We start from the raw sequence: 20,685 nt of genomic DNA, 5'->3' as shown, positions 1-20,685 counted from the left end.
TGAGTTTTTATCCTCCTCATTGATGGACTGACGACCTTGGATTTAGTACCCTAAGGTAGTCTTGCGTGCCCTATGAACTCTAGAAAGTTACCGCATCCAACCCTGTGCGTAAATCCCACCGAGTTCACGGCCCCGGTAGCTTCACTGAGCCCCTCTGATGGATCGCGGTTTGTAAACTCCCCGGCCGCGATAAGTCCAACGAACTCATAAGAGTTACAATGACCATTCGTGTAAGACCCGACTCCAACATGAGTCTAAAAAATTGTGCTAGCTCCACTACTCATGAGCTTAAAAACTGTGTGAAAAAGTCCAGTCAAGTCTAGTTAAGTCTAGTAAAGTCTAGTCAAGTCAAGTCGTGTGACATGTCCAGTCAAAAGTATACTAGCTCGAGTTTAAACTATGCGTAGCATCAAAATGCTACAAAATACATTAATATTGTGAATGCATATGTTCGATTGTTCTATTTAAAATATGCTCAATTGTGCAGTTGCCTGATATGATGAAATAAATCATGAAAAATCTCATGTTTAGATTAAACAAACATACAAAATACAATTCTTCTGAAATAGGTTTAGATTACAACAATATCAAGTTTGATCAAAATGTTTGTTACTTTTTACTCTAAAGTCTAAATGCTCCAAGATCAATTATGGGCCTTCAATGATGATATGTTTATCTTTCTAAAGAAGACGAATCTTTAATTATAATATGTTTATCTTTCTGGAGAGGATGATGATGCCTTTTTGTTTCTCGCCTTTCTGATAGTAAAGGAAAGTTATCTCATAATATCTGCAAGGGCGGAGGAGAATAGAATTGCAAAGAATCATCATTCTCTGGAGGATATTCATGTGTATTCCTCAAAGGAGTACTAAAGGTTATCCATCCCTCAAGAGTATCAACAGGCCTTGTTTTAGAAATATTATTTGCAGAAGAAATTTTTATGCAAAGTTGGCCTGGAGAGGGGGCACGATCGGTTTCTTCAAAGTAGCCAATGCGTTGGTCTTTCTGATAATCTTTTAGGTGAGAAGGAAGAATTCATATAGCATGATCTATTGGGTAACAATTGACCACTAAGTAATACTGATGAACCCACCACCGCATCCAGCAATAAGAGGTGCTAAGTGGATAATTATAGCCAGGAATTATAAAATGCGATCTGTTATGAACATTCAAAAGCTGCTTCCATATCAAAGCCTAGTTATATGACCCGATGCCGTAACTTCTCATTGCCCTAGTGACGATATCACAAGTCTCCGGTACAGTTTGATCAAATCCAAACTGGCGAGCAAATCTACTTGGATAGTACGGTTCATGCCAGAATACACTACCTTCCCTTAAAGGAAGAGTACTAGACTTGATGGAGATAAGAAATGAATGTTTGCCAAATGAGATGGAATCATCATCAATAACTGTTATGTCTTCGGGAGAGCTAATAAATGAAAATTGATGAAAGTCGATAGGATCATTGCTTTCTATCTTTCTAGTGACCCAACCATTCGACTTTTCAATCATCTTTCTTAGTTGAAAATGTTGAAGAGGAAGACGATCAGGGTTCGAATATGCTCTTCTAGACTCAGCAAATGTACAGGGGAAGTACACTCCTAGCCAGCCTATGAAGAAGTGTCACGGAGCACAAACAGGAAAAGATTCAGAGGAAGAATCTTTAGAACCAGAGACGACATCTCTAAAAGCGCGATACAAGGAGCACAGAACCGGAGGAGCTAGCAAATATTTTTGACATTTCGCCATTGCACCCGCGACTACAAAGAGAGATGGCCTGATGCTATCTGTCGGTTCAGAATCTAGAAATATTACCAAGCTTAATCAGTAAGCTAGAAAAGCGGCTAGTTCGTAGGAAGAACTATATTCAGTGGTATTCTTAATGTTCTTGCGAATGGTCTTGAGTTTTTGATGGTTATGGCCTGCAAATCTGTCAAGGCAAAGATACAATTATTAAAGCAAGACCATACAAGATCGAAATTTTGGAAATAGAGGGCAGGAAGAAGAAAGTGTACTGTAGCTTTTGAGAAAAATGAGCTAGCCATTCCAGAGATGTAATGTGATCAGGTTGAGGAAAATTGGCCAGCGCGTTGAAAAGTTCAAGCGTGGTCTTTGAAATCCCAAATTTGTTGTCCTTTGCAGAAGCTAGAACGAATTCTCCATTAAAAGGTATATATGCATCAAAAATATTACCCATGATGGGAAGACCTACTATGCAAAGAAGATCTCATAAGGTAATACTCATTTCACCCGAGGGAAGATGGAATGAGTTAGTAATTAAAGACCAATGATTGAGAAAGCCTCTAAAGATAGCCGCATTCGCGTGCAAATGTTCTGACGTAGCTATAATTGCATCGAAGAGTTTAATCTACTCCAGAATGACGTTGTGTTTTCGAGCGACGGCTCGAGCCCAAGCACTGTAGAAATTGAGAAGAGACAGAAGACCTATTGTTAGGATTTTTTCTGTATTCTAGGGTAATCTTTCAGAAAAGAAGAGTTGCCGAGCAGTTTCGAAATAATGGGCAGGGAAAGGTTGTTGAGGATCATAGTATGGACGTAAAAATCTCATTTTATGAATCCTACCAGCTCTTTGGCGGGGTCCATTCTCTTTCAGATATCCTGTCAGAATTCTTGGTTCATTTAAGATCCAATTATCCACGGAAACAAGGATATTTCATCGATCAAATGGTTCACTGTGTAAGATTGACCAGTAACGCCGCAGATGGATAGGAATGACGGTTGTTTTGTTATCAGAAGGGTTATGAAGTTCTAAGTTTTCCTCATTTATCTCTACATAATTCCAAGTATGTTGGAAAACTTGTCCAGATCCTGAAGAAGATGCATATTGCTTCTTTCTTGAAGACGAGCTTTTCAAATATTTCATGCTCAAGGGATGAAGGCTATCAGAGCAAATATAAGAAGAAAATTTAGCAAAGTTCGGGTACTTAGAAAAATTTCCAGGCAAGAAGCAACTCTGTTGTGCGCAGGTAAGTGTTGCGCGCTGAAGGCGTTGTGCGCAAAAATCTATTGTGCGCTGGAAAGTATTGTGCGCAGGAACACGTTGTGCGGAACAGGGTTGGCGCGCATTAGAGTTCGGATGGAGATTCCGAATGAGAGAAATGAATATGAGTCCAGCTTATATAATGTTTTGGATTCAGGTCTGTTGTGCGGACCCGACCGCACAACGAGCAGTGGTTGTGCGCAAAGATTGAAATGAAGAAAAAAATTCGATTGATCCTCCATTTCATCTTGAAGAAAGAAAATAAAAAATAAGGATCAAGGGGACATCTGTTGAGGTATAAAAATCAATCAGAAGAAGATAGGAGAAATTCTGGAGAAGACATAAAAGCTACAACATTTGGTTGTGCGGTGCACAACGGGAGCAGCTGTAGAAGTTTGGTTGTGCAGCGCACAACAGAAGCTACCTTGGAAATTGCGTTGCACGGCGCACAACGGAAGTTGCCTCAGAAGTATTGTTGTGCGATGCACAACATAAGTATCATTGTGCAGTGCACAAACAGAAGTTGTGTTGTGCGGCACAAAAAGGGTGTTAGTGCACAACCGGTTTTGTGGAGGGCTCACACGTGTGAAGGCCTATAAATACCCCACTACCCCCATAGTTCATTGATTCAAGCAATACCAGAGTAGTAGAGAGATCCAAGCTTTAGAAGAATTCAGGTACTGGAAGTATCCATTGTACAGCGCACAACTAGTGGGGCGCACAACCAATGCGGTGGCGCACAACCAGTGGGGCGCACAATAAGGATAGGGCGCACAACCCATGATCCGTACAATAAGTGTCGTGCGCACAATGAGTCCACTGTGTGGACAGTCGGCTCAAGTGTTGATTATTCATCTTGAAGGGATCGAAAGAGACCTTAATCTGGGTTTAAAAATCAAAGTATTTTCTCAGAAGCATGAAATTAATCAAGATGAATATTATTCCAGCACAACGACGATATCTCCATACTGAAGATCATGATGCTATCTGAAATGCTGCAGAAGTTAATATTAAAAGATTTGATATTTGTATTGCATCATATACATACTTTACTTTGGAATCAAATGAAATAAAGGATGTAAACGAATTCAGAATAAATAAAATATTGTGATTGTTCTCTTCATTCTTTCTTTGTTATTATTGAGTAAAATAATTATCTCAAATCGAATGCATTAGTTTCTTGTTGAAACAACCTTACCATGTACATAGTTGCATTTGAAATCGTTGCCATCCAATATCAGCTGTCTGAACCGTCCGGTAGGCTCTTCATAGGCGAGCTGGCTTGTAAAATTATACTCTTGATTGGATGGGATCCAAATCGTCCAGTTAGAGGCTGGTGATTTTTATTTTTATTTTATTAAAAAAAAAAAAATTAACACACGCACACCCACTCACACCACATCACATGGGCAATAGATCCCTGGTCTCAGTGTTGAAACTCTTGATTGACATGATTTTTCATTAAGGATATGTCAAATCACGAATATGTGGAACCGATTGATTGCTATTATTTTTAGCCTTGTAATGAAAGAAGATTAGACTAGATACAATGGACATACCAGACAGGTGATGTGATCTAAAGGCATCCAAACAGGCCCTCGCTATTATTGGAAAATTCTCCAGTTTTCTAATCGCACTCGAGTTGCATTGGGACGCTATAAAAGTCCAATCCATCCATCTAGGCTCTTCATTACGTACAAGGAATGTAAAAATCCCACCAATCTGATAAACATTTACCATTTTATTATTGACCTTTAAGATAGACGGTCAAGATTGTTTACAAATAAAAAATTAAAAAAAATTAAAAAATTGGTCCAATCAACAATTTGATCCATCCATTTGTTAGGGCCCGGCCTATAATGGATTGCTTATGGTTATAACGAATCACTTTTGTTAGGCAATCACGACCATTCCATCCATGGCTTGGAAAAGGGACGGCTACAGAAATGAAGGTCAAAATCTTGGATGGATTGGATCATTGGATGGTGCTAGTGTCCCGGACTGAATAAACGGTTCAGATCGACCGATTGGGCTGTCCAAGTGGACCGATGCAACTAGTAGCACCATATAATCAATTGGCGCTCTGAGAGCACCGAAGCATATTTCTTATCTCAATAATTATCTTAATTTATCAGAAGCACTCTCTCCCCAGGACAAACAAACAAACAAAAAAGAGAGTGGAGGACGGGGGCCATGTTTCGACGATCCAGACCATCGCTTTAATGGGCCCCACCTGAAGATTGAAATTGCCACCCCAAGACTGGAAGATCCTACCTATTTTATCGGTAGCCAACCAATAATAGAGAGTGGAGAATAAAGGAAAGCAACGGCCCACAATCAAACATGGACCCCATATGTCTTGTAGGAGAATGCACTAACTATATCATGGGGTAGAAGGGTCATATATTATGTAAGAAAATCCAAAAACAGTGGTCAACCGAACAAATTCACAGATGCGCTAATGAGAGCATCTGAGCAGGTTTCTGGCCCAGCTCATATGGCTCAGATTCGAGCGACAGGCATGAATTTCTACAAAGGCCCATATATTGTGTCTGAGGGGAGGGGTGGTATCATAGGCCTGAAATCAAACCCCTGATTTCAAAGTAGGGCTATAGTCTTTTAAAGTCCCATTAACCTTGCCAACATCTGGTCACTGCCAACCTGATATTATTAGGCATGAGCCCAAGCCTGAAAAACTGTTAAAAGCAGAGATAGAAAAGAAGGAAGAATTTCAATAGTAGGCAACCCATTTACCACTTTTTTTTTTCTTTTTTTTTTTCTCAAGCTTTAGAAAGATTATCCTTACATAAGCTTAAGCTGATGCAACAGAGATGCCAAATAGTTAATCGCAGTGCAACCTAGCTCTCTAATATGCCTTTTTGTGCAAAGAGAGATGTGATGCAGGCTCCTTTATGGAAGGTTTTGAAAAAGCAAGCTTATAATAAGTAATTGGCCTAATGCAAATCCAGCTACATTTTCTATTCCCAAAATACCCTTATGTTCTTTTAAAATGTCTTCGTATGTTATTTGAATATTCAGAGTATTTCAACCTACGAGACAAGCTGCTAACGCTAAAATGTCCAAAAGCTGCTCCAGTTATCCATAGCATAGACACAAACATGCACATAAACATCTAAAGTACAGCAGCCTATTTAAAATGCAAGAACCACAACACATGCGGAAAAAAAAAGAAGAAGAAAAAAAGGGAACATCAGGTTCTCATATTATCAGAGTATTTTCAAGTGGATCTGAATATCATATGAAATCACAAACATTTTCTTACACTTCCTGAAAAACAGTACAAATCTCAGAACCCATATGGCAGAGCTGTTAATATCCAGTATTTCAGCCCCTCCAAATCACAATGGGAGACTCATGAACAAATGAAATTTCCCCACTTGGGTCCTCACTCATGCCTCGGTGTCGCTGGTAGACTCACAAGAGTTTCAACACGTGGTCATGGGTTCAAGTACCCATTGGGGTGAAATCCCACGGTGTGGTCTGAGTACGTGGGTGTGTATGGGTTGTGAGTGTGTAAAAAATAAAAAAGTTTTTAAAAAATGAAATTTCCCCACCAAGATCCAGAAAATCCTATGGAGAAACCCAAGTAAACAAGCTCATGGGATGTGACCAGCTACTTTAATTAGAGCAAGCCTGAAATTTACATATCCTCTAAAACTAAAGAAGAATTCCAGCTAATATAGCAATGTCTCAAGTAAGACACCATATCGAAAACAAGGTGTAGAGAACGAAAAGATAAGTTGTCGAATTCATAAGTGTACCAGTTGTGATGCCTGAATGATCTTACCTCCGCATTCTCATGCCGCCGAACTAGCAGCTTTAGCTCCACTGGCTTTTCTCATATTACCAAATTGGGTCCAGTCCAGAAGTCAGTCCTCCCTTGTTGAAGGTCTCATACATGCACAGAAAGGACGCTTCTTCCGCCCATGTTTTGTTCTCCCTCCATAGAGATAGTCTCTCAGTAGAACTCTTGTTCTTCGCTCGATGGCTTTGGCTCCTTTGCTTTCGCATTCATCCTCAAGTTTGACCAAGACAAACTGGATCCTTTGCACCTCCAACTCTAACCTTCCAATCTTTTCAGACCATCTCCGTGCCCGCACAGAAAGTTGCCTACTCCCAACATTCCCCGTTTCTTGGGACTCCTCGGACTTGCTGTCTAAAGATGTGGAACCATCTTCAGTTTTCTTCGTCCATTTGCTGTTAATGTCAACCAACTGTGAGATGGATTGCTCAACTTCTTTTAACTGCGCCTTTACATCTTCGTATTCAACGCCTGCCAGCTGCTTGCTCTTGTCGGGGTTCTCGGTCTTCCTTTTCAGTTCTTGTATGCTTGTTTGAAGATTTGTTAGCCGCTGAGCATCAGAAGCGAGCCTCTCTAGGATCCTCCTATTCCGTTCCTGCTGTGGCTCCGTGATTTTCTTGGGCACCTCTAGCTTGTCGACCCCTAGTTCTTTCTCGGCCTGTAATTCAGAAGACGGGTATTCGCTCTTCTGTTCCTCCACTGCCTCGATCTGATGATACTCTATCACGTCCTTCGTTGCTGTAGATGTTGGCTTTTTTGTTTTGTTTGCCATTGGCCCCCGGCTATTTCCCTGTTCGGCTGTTTCCCATAATTCAAGCATCTGATCATCTGCCTCAGCATTCCCTCTCCGACCACTTCCGTACGAACAAATGCTGCCATTTTCATAGGATAAAGAATCTGAAACATGGTCAAGCTGAATATCTTTCATCATGACCCCATTCTTCGTTTTGGAAATTTCCTCTTCATTTTTCTGCAGCTCAACATCATTATTGGGCCCCGCGTCCTCCTCTTCGAGTTCAATAACGACAACCTTGCTTGTCTCAATGTCCTGCACCGAACCATTTTTCGATTTTAACTCTTCTATCTCTTTCATCGAAGCCTCAAATCTGGCATTTGCAACTGAGCTTTCCAACATTGAGCGCCTCTCCATTTCCATCATTGCCTTCTCAACCGCATGAACCTTTTTCTGCAAATTCTGCAACTCAACAATCCCAGCTGGCACCACAGCATCATGAGCTTCAATCAGATCCTGGCCACCCTTTCCATGCTGATGACTCACGGTCGCAGCATCCTGGGAACACATGCATGGAATGTGTCAGTTTCCTGTATTCCTGTTTCTCAACTCATTTGAGAATCTCTTGTTCAGAAACGAACAGGCATCATTTAAAATAATAATAATTTCTCTTGTTCACAAATGAATAGCCATCATTTCTCAACTCATTTGTTGTTGCCTGCTCCAGAGTAGAGTACCAATACAACCATAAACTTATGGTGGTACCAGACAGATGTGGGTTCCACGCGATGTATTTTCACCATCCAACCCATCTATCAGATGCATCACGTCCAAAAACCCCTATCACCCAAAACTCGGCGCGATCCAAAACTAATGTGGGCCACTGCAAAGGAAAAAAACTGTGAGGGAGTGTCCACATTCCCTCTCGATATGTTCCCTGTGCTATGGCCCATCAGTGTTTTGGATCAGTCTAAGTTTTGGGGTCTGGAGGTTTTCTGAGGTGACACATCTTATGGATGGTTGGATTCTGTGAACAAATCACTGGACCCCACATCTGCCCTATATGGCCATACCACCGTAAACTTATAGTGGTATCATAGTTTACAATTACTGACAGAAAAGAATACCTGCATTTCCTGACTGTCTGTGGCATGGCTCCTCAATGAACGGGCGTGGTCTTCTAGAGATGATATGGTATCTTTCAAGCATAAGACGAGAGGCAGATAAGCTGTCAGTTCTGCTCTAATTCCTCCATTTTCTGTTTCCAACACACTTATCTTTTCCTTCAGCTCCTCAATATCTGCATTTTTCAAGACCCTTTCATCATTGAACATTTCTCTCTGAAGTGTGCCACTCTCTTCAAGGCTCTCACATGATCCAATCAGCTCGCGGGCCTTCCCTTCTAACACTGATGCATGGATGGTGGAGATTTGAAGATCATTGTACAGTGCAGCAGCCTCAGTCTCCCAAAGTCCAACCTCCTTAATTTTTCCAGTCAGTTCAGAATTCAAATTCTCTTCTCTGGTTTGAATTTCTGCAATTTCCTTTCGTAGTTCTGAGTTCTCACTCTGTATAGCTTCAAGCTTCAGATCAGCTTGTGACAGCTTCGCTTCCTTCTGACTCAAAACTTCTTTTCCAACTACAAGTTGATGAGTCAACTGTTCACTGACATTTCTGACTGTGATCAGTTCATCCTCTAAAACCAACGAATGGTTCCTGATCTCTTCCAGATCTTCAACTGACTTCTTGAGACGTGAATTTTCCGCTTGTAACATTTCTGCCATTACTCTAAACTTCTGAAGATCATAATTAACCCCACGAAGATGGTCCAGATCATCATTAAGCACTTCTAATTCCATGGCCTTCTCAGCACTAATGCCCTCAAAAACCAATGAAAGATTGCCCAGAATCATCGCTTCTCTAAGGATACCATTGTTTTCTGCTTCCAGCATGTTGTTTTCTGCCCTAAGATCACATAATTCCTTCACCAACGATCGGTTTTCTTCGAGCAGCTTGCAATTCTCATTCTGTGATGTCTGGTAAGCCTCTTGAGAATCTGACAACTGTCCACACATCATCTCCATCTCGCCCTGTAATAGCTCAACCCTTCTGCGGCCTGCCTCCACCTCCTGCCTCAACCCTTCATTCATCTCCAGGAGTTGATACTTTTCAGCTTGCAGCATCACCAGCTCCTTGTTCCTGATTTCAGACTCCTGCTCGAGAGCATACTTTTCTGACCTCAGATCTGATGCTGCTAGTCTTAGTTCCTCCAGAAGAGTTATAAAAACAGCTTTCTCAAAAAGCAACTGTAGCCTGTCGTCCTCGGCATCCAAAATGGAATTCCGCATGCCTTTAATCTTTTCTAGAATGAGGGCGAGATATGCATACGGTAATCCACCATCTGCATCAATATCAAGTGATTTTAAAACCTGATGAAACCCTGTTCTCTGCTTTTCATCGTTCTCTTCTAAGGACTTCACTTTTTCCTCCTGCAGATGATTTTCCTGCTTCAGCTCCAAAATCTGTTTCTCCGCATGCTCGGAAGCCTCGATGAGCTCCCGACATTCCATCAAAAGAGCCAACTGCCTTTCCTTTGCATCATTGATACAACTCTGCAAGACAAATATCTCAAACTGAGCATTCATGACGTTAACCTGTTCCTCTTCGAGCTCTTTCTCCCTCCCCTGGGATTCTTCCTGCAGGAGCCATATCTGGTCTTCCAATGCAGCCAGCTGAGCCTTGCTTGACTGGATATAACATGCATGTTCTTGCTTTTCAAGATCCAAGGATGCTTGTAGCTCAGTGATGCGACAGCGTACCAATTCTCTCTCCTTCTCGAGGCCCAACCGCTCGTCTTCTAAATCTGCATGCCTTTTCTCAAGCTCTTCCAGACACTGCCTGATGATTTCTACTTGAGAGACCAGACAGCCCCTTTCAGCGAGATGCCCGGATATTTCATCCTGGAGAGACCGGCAGGATTCTTCTAAGCTCTTTGACTTATCTCTCGACCCTTCGAGTTCGGCATTTGCCTCGGACAGAGAATTCTCCAAGAAAGTATTCTTCTCCTCAAGGTTCTCCACATTCTCCGTGAGGCTTTCAACCAGAGAGACAAGCGTGTACTTCTCAGCGATGAGGGCGGACTTCTCTCCCTGAAGAGACTGGAGGGATTCTTCCAATGCCTTTAACTTCTCTCTCGACCCTTCTAACTCCGCACTCACATCTGAAAGGGAGATCTCCAAAACCACATTCTTTTCTTTAAGCTTTTCCATCTCTTCCAACTTCTTCAAAAGAACTAATTTCTCATCTTCACTTCTCTTTCGGGTCTCTTTCAGGCTTGAGTTCTCATCCCGCAAGTCCTTCACGGATGATTGGAGACACTCCGCATTCAAACCCACTGACTCAACTTGCACTATCACGTCTCGGTGTCTCCTGCCCAAATCATTTATTTCTTCTTTCAAACAGTAAATCTCTTGCTGAAGTGCATTTCTTTGGTCGGTGCGGAGCCCGACTTCCTCCTCAAGCTTCCCATTCGCCTCCTTCAAGCTAAAGATATCATCTTGCAGATTCTTTATCGACAAAGCAGACGAAAGGTTCTGTTCATTTAAGCCGTGGTTTTCTTCTTTGATCCGCTGGACTTCATCCTCCAAGCCCTGTTTCATGAACTCCATGTCCTTCAACATCTGAACCCCATGTTGAAGTTCCGATGCCAAAACCCTCTGCTCTTCTTGAGATTGCAAATGCAAATCCTGCAGAGACTGGAGTGCTGCTTCAGCCTGCATCAAATGCAGGCGCTCATCTTGAATGCAGATGCTGAGCTTCTCCAACTCCTCGCTCTTACTTGCGAGTTCTTGTTGCTGCATCATTGCCTTCTGCATCAAAGCCCCCACCTCCGACTGTAGAGATTCGTTTGTTTTCTCCAACAGAAGAGAGCGTTCTTCAGCACCATTTAATGCTGCTGCCACCATTTGTAGCTTGCTGTTAAGCTTGTTGGCTTCTTCTTGCCGATGGAAAATTTCAGCCTCCAGGTTAGACACCCTCTCCAAGCATTGCTGGTATTGATGTAGGGTCGCCTCCTTTTCAGCTTGTAATGCAGATACTGTTTTCTGTAGGCTCTCGATCTCGACTTCAGCTTTACCAGCTCGTTCGGACTCCGAAATGACCCTTGTCTCAAGAATCTGGTTCTTGGTAGATAATTTAGAAACCTCACCATTAAGCCTGTCAACATCTTCTTGCCCACGAGAAATTTCCGCCTCCAAGTTAGACACCCTTTCCAAGCACTGCAGGTATTGATGTAGGGTGGCTTCCTTTTCAGCTTGTAATGCAGATAGGGCTTTCCGTAGGCTCTCAATCTCAGCTTCAGCTTTACCAGCACGTTCGGATTCTGACATGACCCTCGTCTCGAGATTCTGGTTCTCGATTGACAATCTAGAGATCTCACCATTAAGTTTGTTGAAACCTTCTTGCCATCGAGAAACTTCAGCCTCCAAGATAGACAACCTTTCCATGCATTGCTGGTATTGATGTAGAGCAGCTTCCTTTTCAGCTTGTAATGCAAAGAGGTCTTTCTGTCGGCTGTCAACCTCAGCTTCAGCTTTACCAGCACGTTGGGATTCTGACATGACCCTCTTCTCAAGATCCTGCTTCTCAACTGATAATTTAGAAATCTCACTGTTAAGCCGATTGAGATCTTCTTGCCCATGAAAAATTTCAGCCTCCAGGTTTGACACTCTTTCCAAGCACTGCAGGTATTGATGCAAGACGGCTTCCTTTTCAGCTTGCAACGCTGACAAGGCTTCCTGTCGACTTGCAACCTCAGCTTCAGCTTTACTAGCACGTTCAAATTCTGACATAACCCTCTTCTCGAGATTCTCTTTCTCGGCCAAGAATTTAGAAATCTCACCATTAAGTCTGTAAAGATCTTCTTTTCCACAAGAAATTTCAGCCTCCAGACTCGACACCCTTTCCAAGCACTGCTGGTACTGATGCAAGGCGGCTTCCTTTTCCGCTTTCAATGTGGACAGGGCTTTCCTTCGGCTCTCAACCTCAGCTTCAGCTTTGCCAGCACGTTCGGACTCTGACATGACCCTCTTCTCAAGATTCCCTTTCTCGGCCGATAATCTAGAAATTTCATCTCGCAGACCTCTTGTTTTACCACCAGCCTCCTCTCTATCTTCCACACCGTGTTTTTGGAGGTCTCGAGATGCATCATGTGTCTTATTCTCAGAACTTTGCCTCTCCTCTTCTCGAAAATTCAAGCCTTTCCTCACCCGCCCTTCCCCTAGCTTTACATGGTCCACCCCCTCTGCCGGCGAAAGCAAATCATTGAGCTGTTTCAACCCTTTTTTCCTTGCAACAGCCTCACTGTCGTCGGTGCATGCTCCATTCCTTTTGATAACATGGTGATGCGATGAAAGCCCTAAAGCATCCTTTTGCAAGTCGTCATGATCAGAATAAAAAAGTGTACGTATGGGGTGCGGTGTTTCGGGTGTCCGCGGTTCTGCCTCCGTCGCAGAAGAGCCCGAGGGAGAATCGTCAGTGAGAGCAAATGGGATCTGGTTGGGGAATGCTTCCGCCATGGTTCGATGTGCCTGCCGGAGCTCTCCAGTTGCATGATCATACCTTTCTGCCAAAGCACGGTATGCCCGATAGAACTCCTCAACCAGTTTCATAAGCTCTGGACGTTTCTTGTAGTACATCTCTGCCCTCCTTGCAAAGGAATCTGCGTCTTCTTCTATAAGCTTGATCATTGTTTTCACCTTCATATCCATATCTGTCCAGGTGAACTGGTTAGTGAATCATACCATCCAACATTCAAAACTGACAGGTACTTGCAGACATCTCTCTGAAAGTGCCTGACATGTGCCAAAAGTTGCCTTTCTGCAATTGGCCATACCAGCCCAATCCACACTTCCCAGGTTGGCCACACATGCATATGGAATGTAGTCTGTTGGGCTATCCATTTATAACCATCCATTTTTTCCATACATGTGTGTCCTACTTGACCAGCACACAGGCCTGGTTTTTTTATCTGATGAATGGCCCACATCTTGCACATTTGTGACATTTTTGCACGAATGAGGAGCTTTCAGATGGGTGCCAGCAAGATCATTCTGCTTTCAGATGGGTGCCAGCACATAAGTATTAGCTTCAGTGCTAATGCACAAGAAAAGGGCCTTATAATTTGATCACAATGTAAAAGCTGTCTACGACCTTCACATGAAAATTCTTTAACAAAACCATCAAATCAAAGAAAATCTGTTTGAATAAAATCGCTTTTCTAAATATGAAATCTGGTTTAAGTGAATGAAAGGAATGCACTGTTGACAAAATCAACAAACTTTTTTTTTTTTGGAACCGATAACTGGAAATTTCATTGGTAAAGAACCGCATAGCGGGAACAAGACTTGCAGGGACCAGCAAAAGGAAAGGAAGAAGAAGAAGAAAAAGACTGGCAACAAACAAATCCCGCCCAATCCACCAGGTTAAATGAACTATTTAACCAGAGGCAAACAAAAAAGGGGGCTTTACCCTTAGCATCAACACCACTCTTTCCACAAAATCCGAAGATGGAATGGCCCATTCCAGGATGAATCCCTTAAAATCTTATCCAGCAAAGCAAAGACAGAAGTCTTAAGTGTCCTTAAACCTTCTGTTGTTCCTTTTTTTTTTTTCCAAATTTCCCAACATATTGCATATGGCACTACCTTCCACACTTCCGCTTCCCACAAAATAGGGAAAATCCTTTCCAACCGATGAATTCCTCCTCAATAGAGACAGACTGGAACAGGATCTATCAAACTCAGAAAGGAAGGAATGCCATATATTGTAGGATGCTACCAAACAACAAAGGAGTAGAAGAGGAGCAGTTTCTTCATCACTGGGAATTCCTCAGCTCTAGTTAATTCTTGAATTTTACCTTTGTTTTTTTTTTTTTTTTTTCCTTTTCTTTTTTACTATCCTGCTTACACGATCACTGGTGCATGCATGTGGCCCGTAAAACCACTTGATGCGTTTTGGTTTTTTTTTTTTTTTTTAAATGTAAATCAGTGTAATCTGCAGTATAATCTACTCAATTTCAATGCCTGTTTCAGTTTATTCTATGTTTGCGCGGGAGGACGATCAATGACAGTATAGTGTCAATTTGCAACAGTTTATGTAATTACAGGGACCAAGGGCTTAGCTCAAGGAATTACACCAATACGACACTTACTGGTTAGATTAGATCTCATCCGAATTATTTCGTCTCTTTCCCCCCCCCCCCCCCCCCTTTTAGATTGATATTTTGAAACAGAACTTTGCTAAGCGCACATGAGCATGCAATAAAGCTCAAGTACACCGCACGCATGTGGCGGCATGGCACGATAGGTCCGAGATCAAATTCATCCATCAAAACAGCACCATCACATTGATTCCAGACCAGGAATCAGGTTGATCTCTCATCAGATGGGCCACGATTAGCAAAACAAATGTACAGTGCTGAAACTTAGCTGATGTTTCCTAACCCACCCACCTGTTTCCAATATTGGGGGCTACATGCTGAGTGGACCAGATATATTTTTGGGAAAACAGATAAAAGGTTGGACCAACCCGATGGATGAACTGGATATTGCACCTAGGTGCCATGCTGGCACATATGTAGCATGTATGTGCTTAGCAAAGTTCTTCAAAATAATAAGTTCAAGAAACACCTTGAGACTGATGGTTTCAGACACACATTCATGTTTCCTTTCTGAGAGTTCGCACACGAATAGTTAATCATCATTAAACATCTAAAATAATTATATCAGTACAGTGGGTTTTCTTTAAATCAATCTTTGCAGCAAGTTAATAACCAAATCAAGCTTCTGTGACTCGATTTAGTGTATGATAGGAAAGTCTATCAGAATAGTATTTAGAAGGGGAGATTCCGATAATCTATAATAAGAACTGTGTTCATTCAATAATCAGAAGTCAGAACCATCATTGAAATTGCTTGAACATGATGTGGATATTGTTGTCTATCGATTGTAATATTGAACAATGGGTAGTTAGAGTTTGAGATTTTAAACTTTGGCTTGGAGAACTTGCATGTGCTCATGCATGTCCGTATTGTTTTCTATCAATCCTAGCATGTATTCTATTGGATTCACTAGGCATCATTTTCCATAATTGCCTAGTTACCTTTAAGGCCGTTGCTTTCTCTAGTTTCCTCTCCTTTCAGTTCTATTTAAATTAGAAACCGTCGAAGACCATAACCATGTAATTATGAAGTTAGCTTTCTCATAATGCCCAACTTGGAAATTCACTTCTTGAATACATCAAAAACCATATAATCAGCTCCTTGATTTTCTCTTATCCAAATTCCAAGATTTAGATACGCCTGAAGTTAACCTTGGAACAAAACCAAGTACTTATTGAAACAACAGTCCTATTTCCACAAACAAGTGTCCACATATCAGAGGCCAGTATTGTTCAGTCAATCTCATTATTGTGCTGTAACTTTCAGAATACAGTGGGTTCCAATGTAGTCCATTTAATTTGGCTTAACATATGCCACATTTACCATGTCTCTGCGCTTGATGCATCATAGGCAGCAGAGCATTACACAAAGTAACTCCCCCGCAATAATTCTAGGCGATTTTTTTTGAAAGATAATAATTGTAGGCCATTTGCCTGGCCGAATTGCATCCAGGGGTTCCCTTTTAGTTTGATGCATGTTGCTGTACTTTCAAACTTCCTAGCCTTGACTTTCTAGACCATACCGCAGAGCTGTACACTTTCCAGCTATGGACATAAATGATAAGGACTAATCAAGAAAATGGTAGTGATTCCATGATGAAGTGCAGGTCCGATGGGCAAAAGAAATGGTGGACTTCCAGTAAATGGCTTTCCCAGGTGCAACTTTTGATGCCTTTGGTATCAGTTTTACGAAAATCAGTACTATCAGCAACAATTTATGTTTTCATTCATAACTAAAACTCCATTTTCCACAAACATGATTTTCGAGAATGGTAACTTTCAATAAAGAGCTTTGCTAAGCGCACATGCGTGTGCAATAAAGCTCGTGTACACGCCACACGTGCCAGCATGGAACATACATGAGAGGTCTATTCCATCCATCAGGCCAGTCCAGCCTTCTACATGTTTTGCCAAAAATAAAATCTGGTCAAATCGGCACATGGGGCCCAATATTGGAAACAGGTTGATGGGTTAGGAAATATCAGCCCAGTTTGTCAGAGCCATACATTTGTTTTGCAAACTGTGGTCCAACTGACCAGTGGATCAACCTGATTCCTGGGCTAGGGCATCAATATAGCGGTGCTGTTCTGATAGATGGACTGGAGCTCAGACCTTTTGTGCCATGATGGCACATGTGTGGTATGTACACGAGCTTTATTGCACAAGTGTGGACTTCGCCAAGCTATTTAATTAAAGAAAAACAAGGCAAAAGAGAGAGAGAGAGAGAGAGAGAGAGAGAGAGAGAGAGAGAGAGAGAGAGAAGATAATTAGATGATGAGAAGCATCAAACTCCATTCTCCACCAACAAGATGAAGCCTAAATTTTTTAAATAGAGTTCAATGCAAGCATGGATTAGTGTAATAAGAATGACGGATTCCAAAAGGAGCACAACAATCAATGCCATGTGATATTTAGCTCACAACTTGAAAAACTATGAGACCACCTCTCAATCTTTGTTGCTGCTACCACACTGGGAACTGCTGGAAGACAGGACACCAGCCTAATGTCTGCATAAACAATAAGGACCTGTTTGGCACACCCAGTGTGCTCCCTGCAAATCATTGTTCAATTTGTTTGGGGCCAATAATGATTTGTGTTTGAAAAGTTGGGAAAAAGGAAACCTGCTCGATGCAGTTTCTATTTTCCTTGCCAGTCCAAACACCAGGTAGACATGATCCTCAGAGAAGCCCCCACCAGCTGCAAATACACAAACCTACCAAAAGACCAGATCGATGCTAACACCAGATTCATAAAGAGAAGAGAAGTAACATTCATGTTCATGGCTGCTTGAAGAACAGCATACTCTGAAACTGAATTCTGCCATTGTATATTATGTGTAGGCTGATTAAGCTCAAGTTGGGCCCACAAATACCCATGTTTTCTATGGGCGATCTAAGGGCTCAAGTACTCAGATAACAAATGCAGCTGGAAAAAAAACTATGGCGATAATGATGATAATCTGTGCAAGCGTGCACACACATATGAGAATTATTCAGATATGATGCCTTCCTTCCCACCAACGTGTCATTTGTGAAGAAAATCTGAGCAGGGAAAAGGTGGTCTGCACCATAAACATCAGCTGGGTAAGAATGGAAATGATTGGTTGATTGGTCAGATTTTTACCCCAGGTGATCTTTACAGTGAGTTCTACCTTTTGCATCACATGGATGCTCTACACAAGTGAAGATGGCGGGAACATCTTCCTTCCTCCCTCCTTTATGGTGTCCCACCTTTTAAATAGATTGCACATTCTACACGCATGACACATTGACAAGAACATCTCTCCTTCCCTCCTTTCTCCACTCCAACCATCCCCACACACACACGTGCATGCGCATAGCTTGGATATTCTACACAAGTGACAAGTTGGCAGGAACATCTCTCCTTCCCTCTCTCAGTCCGCACGTACTCACACACGAACATGCATAATACATTGAAATTTGCCACTTAGAACTTCAGGGAAAAAAGCATGTAAAAAGATCCAAACAGGCCTTAATTTCTTGAACATGGTATCAAAATTTGTATACCTGTAAGATTTTCTTGAAGCCATTTCGAATTCTTTGGGCTGATATGGCTGTCCCACCACCATGAATACAGCCGTCTCGATTCAGGATGTGACAATGCTGCCATTTCTCCAACGGCAACAGCAACAAAACACTATCTGCTCTGATTGTGAAAAAAGCCCGATCCTTGTGTACCAATATAAAAACCAGGTAAATAGGTCCAAGCCAGAACCAGAGCCAAACGACTTCCAATCCACCAATTCAATGCTAAAAAAGAACTCTTCTACTCTTTTAATCTCCGCACCTACAATTTCCAGATGTACCAACACATAACATCAAAAAAAAAATTAAAAAATTAAAAAATTTAAAAAAAGAAAAGAAAAGAGGAATATCGGATCTTGCTTGTCAACAGATAGATTATTGATGTGCATGATCCTGTACATGTCAGGCCCATGGTTCGGTAATCCAAAAACCATGAATCTGGTGGGCCTCATCGTTGATGGGTGATTCCCCAAAAGAACTTCTAGATTTGAGGATCTCAACCCTTTGATAGGTTAGAGCTTGCAAATAGACAATTAACAGCAAGACACCCGAGAGAGAGAGAGAGAGAGAGAGAGAGAGAGAGAGAGAGAGCAGCAACTGCCAATATTCAAAAGAAAAAAAAAATTGAAGGTTGAGATCTTCCAATCTGGGAGGCCTCTAGGGGACCACCCATCTAAAGTGAGATCCATCAGATCAGCGGTTTGGATCACTAACACATGGACCCTGCATGTACGCCATCCTGTCCATCAACAAACTACACCCACACTGATGATGACCCTATAATTCCTCCCGAATAAATAGATCATAGATCAGCTCCAGGCTGCCTAATCAACCACATATCACCCCTCAAAAACCAAGATAATCAGATTCCAAAAAATGCTTATATAGCATCAGAACTACCTGATCGACGGAACCAGCATCCAAAAACCAAGCAATATATCCAAAATCCTTACTCCCAACGCATTAAAACTACCTGATCAACAGCACCCACATCCAAATTCAAGGTCAAAAGAGCCGACATCCAAGAAAAAACAACAAACAGCATCCAAACATTTTTTTTTAAAATGAAAATATTCTCTACACGCAAGGCATCAGATTCGATGATCATACAAAACCCAACCCAAAAAAAGAAAAGAAAATACAAATTTCAGATAATTCGCAGCATCCAAAAACCAATATAGGAGATATGGGAGATTCAAGAACAAGGAACCCAGACGAAGAAATCCAAAACTCTTTCAGAAAAATACAAATCTTTCAAGAAGAAGGAACTCAGATGAAGAAAAAAAATACAAATTTCAGAAAACTCACAAAAGCATCAAATCTACCTGATCAAAAGCACTCACATCCAAAACCCAATAAAGGAGATCCAAGAACATGGGAACCCAGATGAAGAAATCCAAAAATCCTTGAGACCCAAATCATCAAAAGTCCTAAAAATATCAAATACAATCTCCCAATAAAAAAAGAACAAAAAAAAGGAGAAAATCTGTGGAAGAAGGAGAAGAAGTTACCAGAACGAACTGAAAGAGGGGTTTGATCAGCAGCTGTAATGCAACATCCACAGCTGCTTTCTCTACCCTTTCACCCCATCTCTCTCTCTCTCTCTCTCTTTCTTTTTTGTGTTTGATTCTGTGCAAGCGAGAAAAGGAAAAAGGAAAAAGAAGAGGAAATTTTGAAAAGAGAAGATCAGCTTAGTAGTCCGCGGGAACACACGAAATTGCAGTCCTCTGTCCCTATCATCGTACGAGAGAACCATTCATTTGGTGGGCCTCGTTACTATGGATGATGATGATGGATCAAGGAGGGAAAGATTCTTCCAAGCGGATGGTCTAGATGTTTCATTCTATGGCCATTGCGGAGACCCTCTCCCTCATCCAACGGTTAAAAACTGCTGGATGAGGGGTTCTGACTTCTGACCATGGAGGGTGGGCCACATGTACTGTGGAGAGATTGAAGATGAGTGGTCCCGCGGACTACTGTTTTAGTTCTGAATTGCGTTTTTTATCCCTCCCGAAAAAAAAGGATACTGTAATGAAATTGCACACGTGGCACACAAAGCACTTAAACTAAACTGTCTATGTGGTGGGGTCCAGTATAGGTGAATTTGAAGTGAAAGATTACATTGATCTGATTTTCTGGCCGTTCGATTGATAGACATTTTAATAGGTGGTCAATATGAAAAGTATTCAACGGTCTGGATTCAACAAACATATTCCCATTGATTATAAGTTAGAATCGTCCTATCAATTTGAATTTTAGGTCATGGCCTGTATACAGTTGGTCCCACAATTTCGAGTGTTTGTTTGAATTGATGTATGCGGCGTGTACAATTTCTGAGGGCCTGCGTATCAACCATCACAAGACT

At 41.7% G+C, this 20,685-nt stretch overlaps 1 protein-coding gene across 1 annotated transcript; it reads right to left on the bottom strand.

The window, feature by feature from the left end:
- Nucleotides 1–6,609: 6,609 nt before the first annotated feature.
- LOC131249427 (protein NETWORKED 1D-like) lies at nt 6,610–19,977 on the bottom strand. The gene is made up of 5 exons (XM_058250219.1): nt 19,832–19,977; nt 19,221–19,293; nt 18,303–18,582; nt 8,685–13,327; nt 6,610–8,115 (listed from the first exon to the last, which is right to left on the bottom strand). Exons 3-5 carry the CDS (start codon nt 18,403–18,405, stop codon nt 6,892–6,894), a joined length of 5,970 nt encoding a protein of 1,989 aa, XP_058106202.1. The 5' UTR covers nt 18,406–18,582; nt 19,221–19,293; nt 19,832–19,977; the 3' UTR covers nt 6,610–6,891.
- Between the last annotated feature and the right edge of the window lie 708 nt (nt 19,978–20,685).

The sequence above is a fragment of the Magnolia sinica genome, chromosome 6 (assembly GCF_029962835.1).
Source record: "Magnolia sinica isolate HGM2019 chromosome 6, MsV1, whole genome shotgun sequence".
In the NCBI taxonomy this organism is placed as follows: domain Eukaryota; kingdom Viridiplantae; phylum Streptophyta; class Magnoliopsida; order Magnoliales; family Magnoliaceae; genus Magnolia; species Magnolia sinica.
This window is presented reverse-complemented; position numbering and strand designations above follow the sequence as displayed.

Excerpts from the sequence above, each read along its gene's own strand:
- LOC131249427 (XM_058250219.1), bottom strand. The coding sequence starts at position 18,405 with ATGGCAGCATTGTCACATCCTGAATCGAGACGGCTGTATTCATGGTGG. Across the intron at positions 13,328-18,302 it reads GCTTCAAGAAAATCTTACAG|ATATGGATATGAAGGTGAAA; the intron begins GTATACAAATTT and ends TCACCTGGACAG. Across the intron at positions 8,116-8,684 it reads CAGACAGTCAGGAAATGCAG|GATGCTGCGACCGTGAGTCA; the intron begins GTATTCTTTTCT and ends ATGTGTTCCCAG.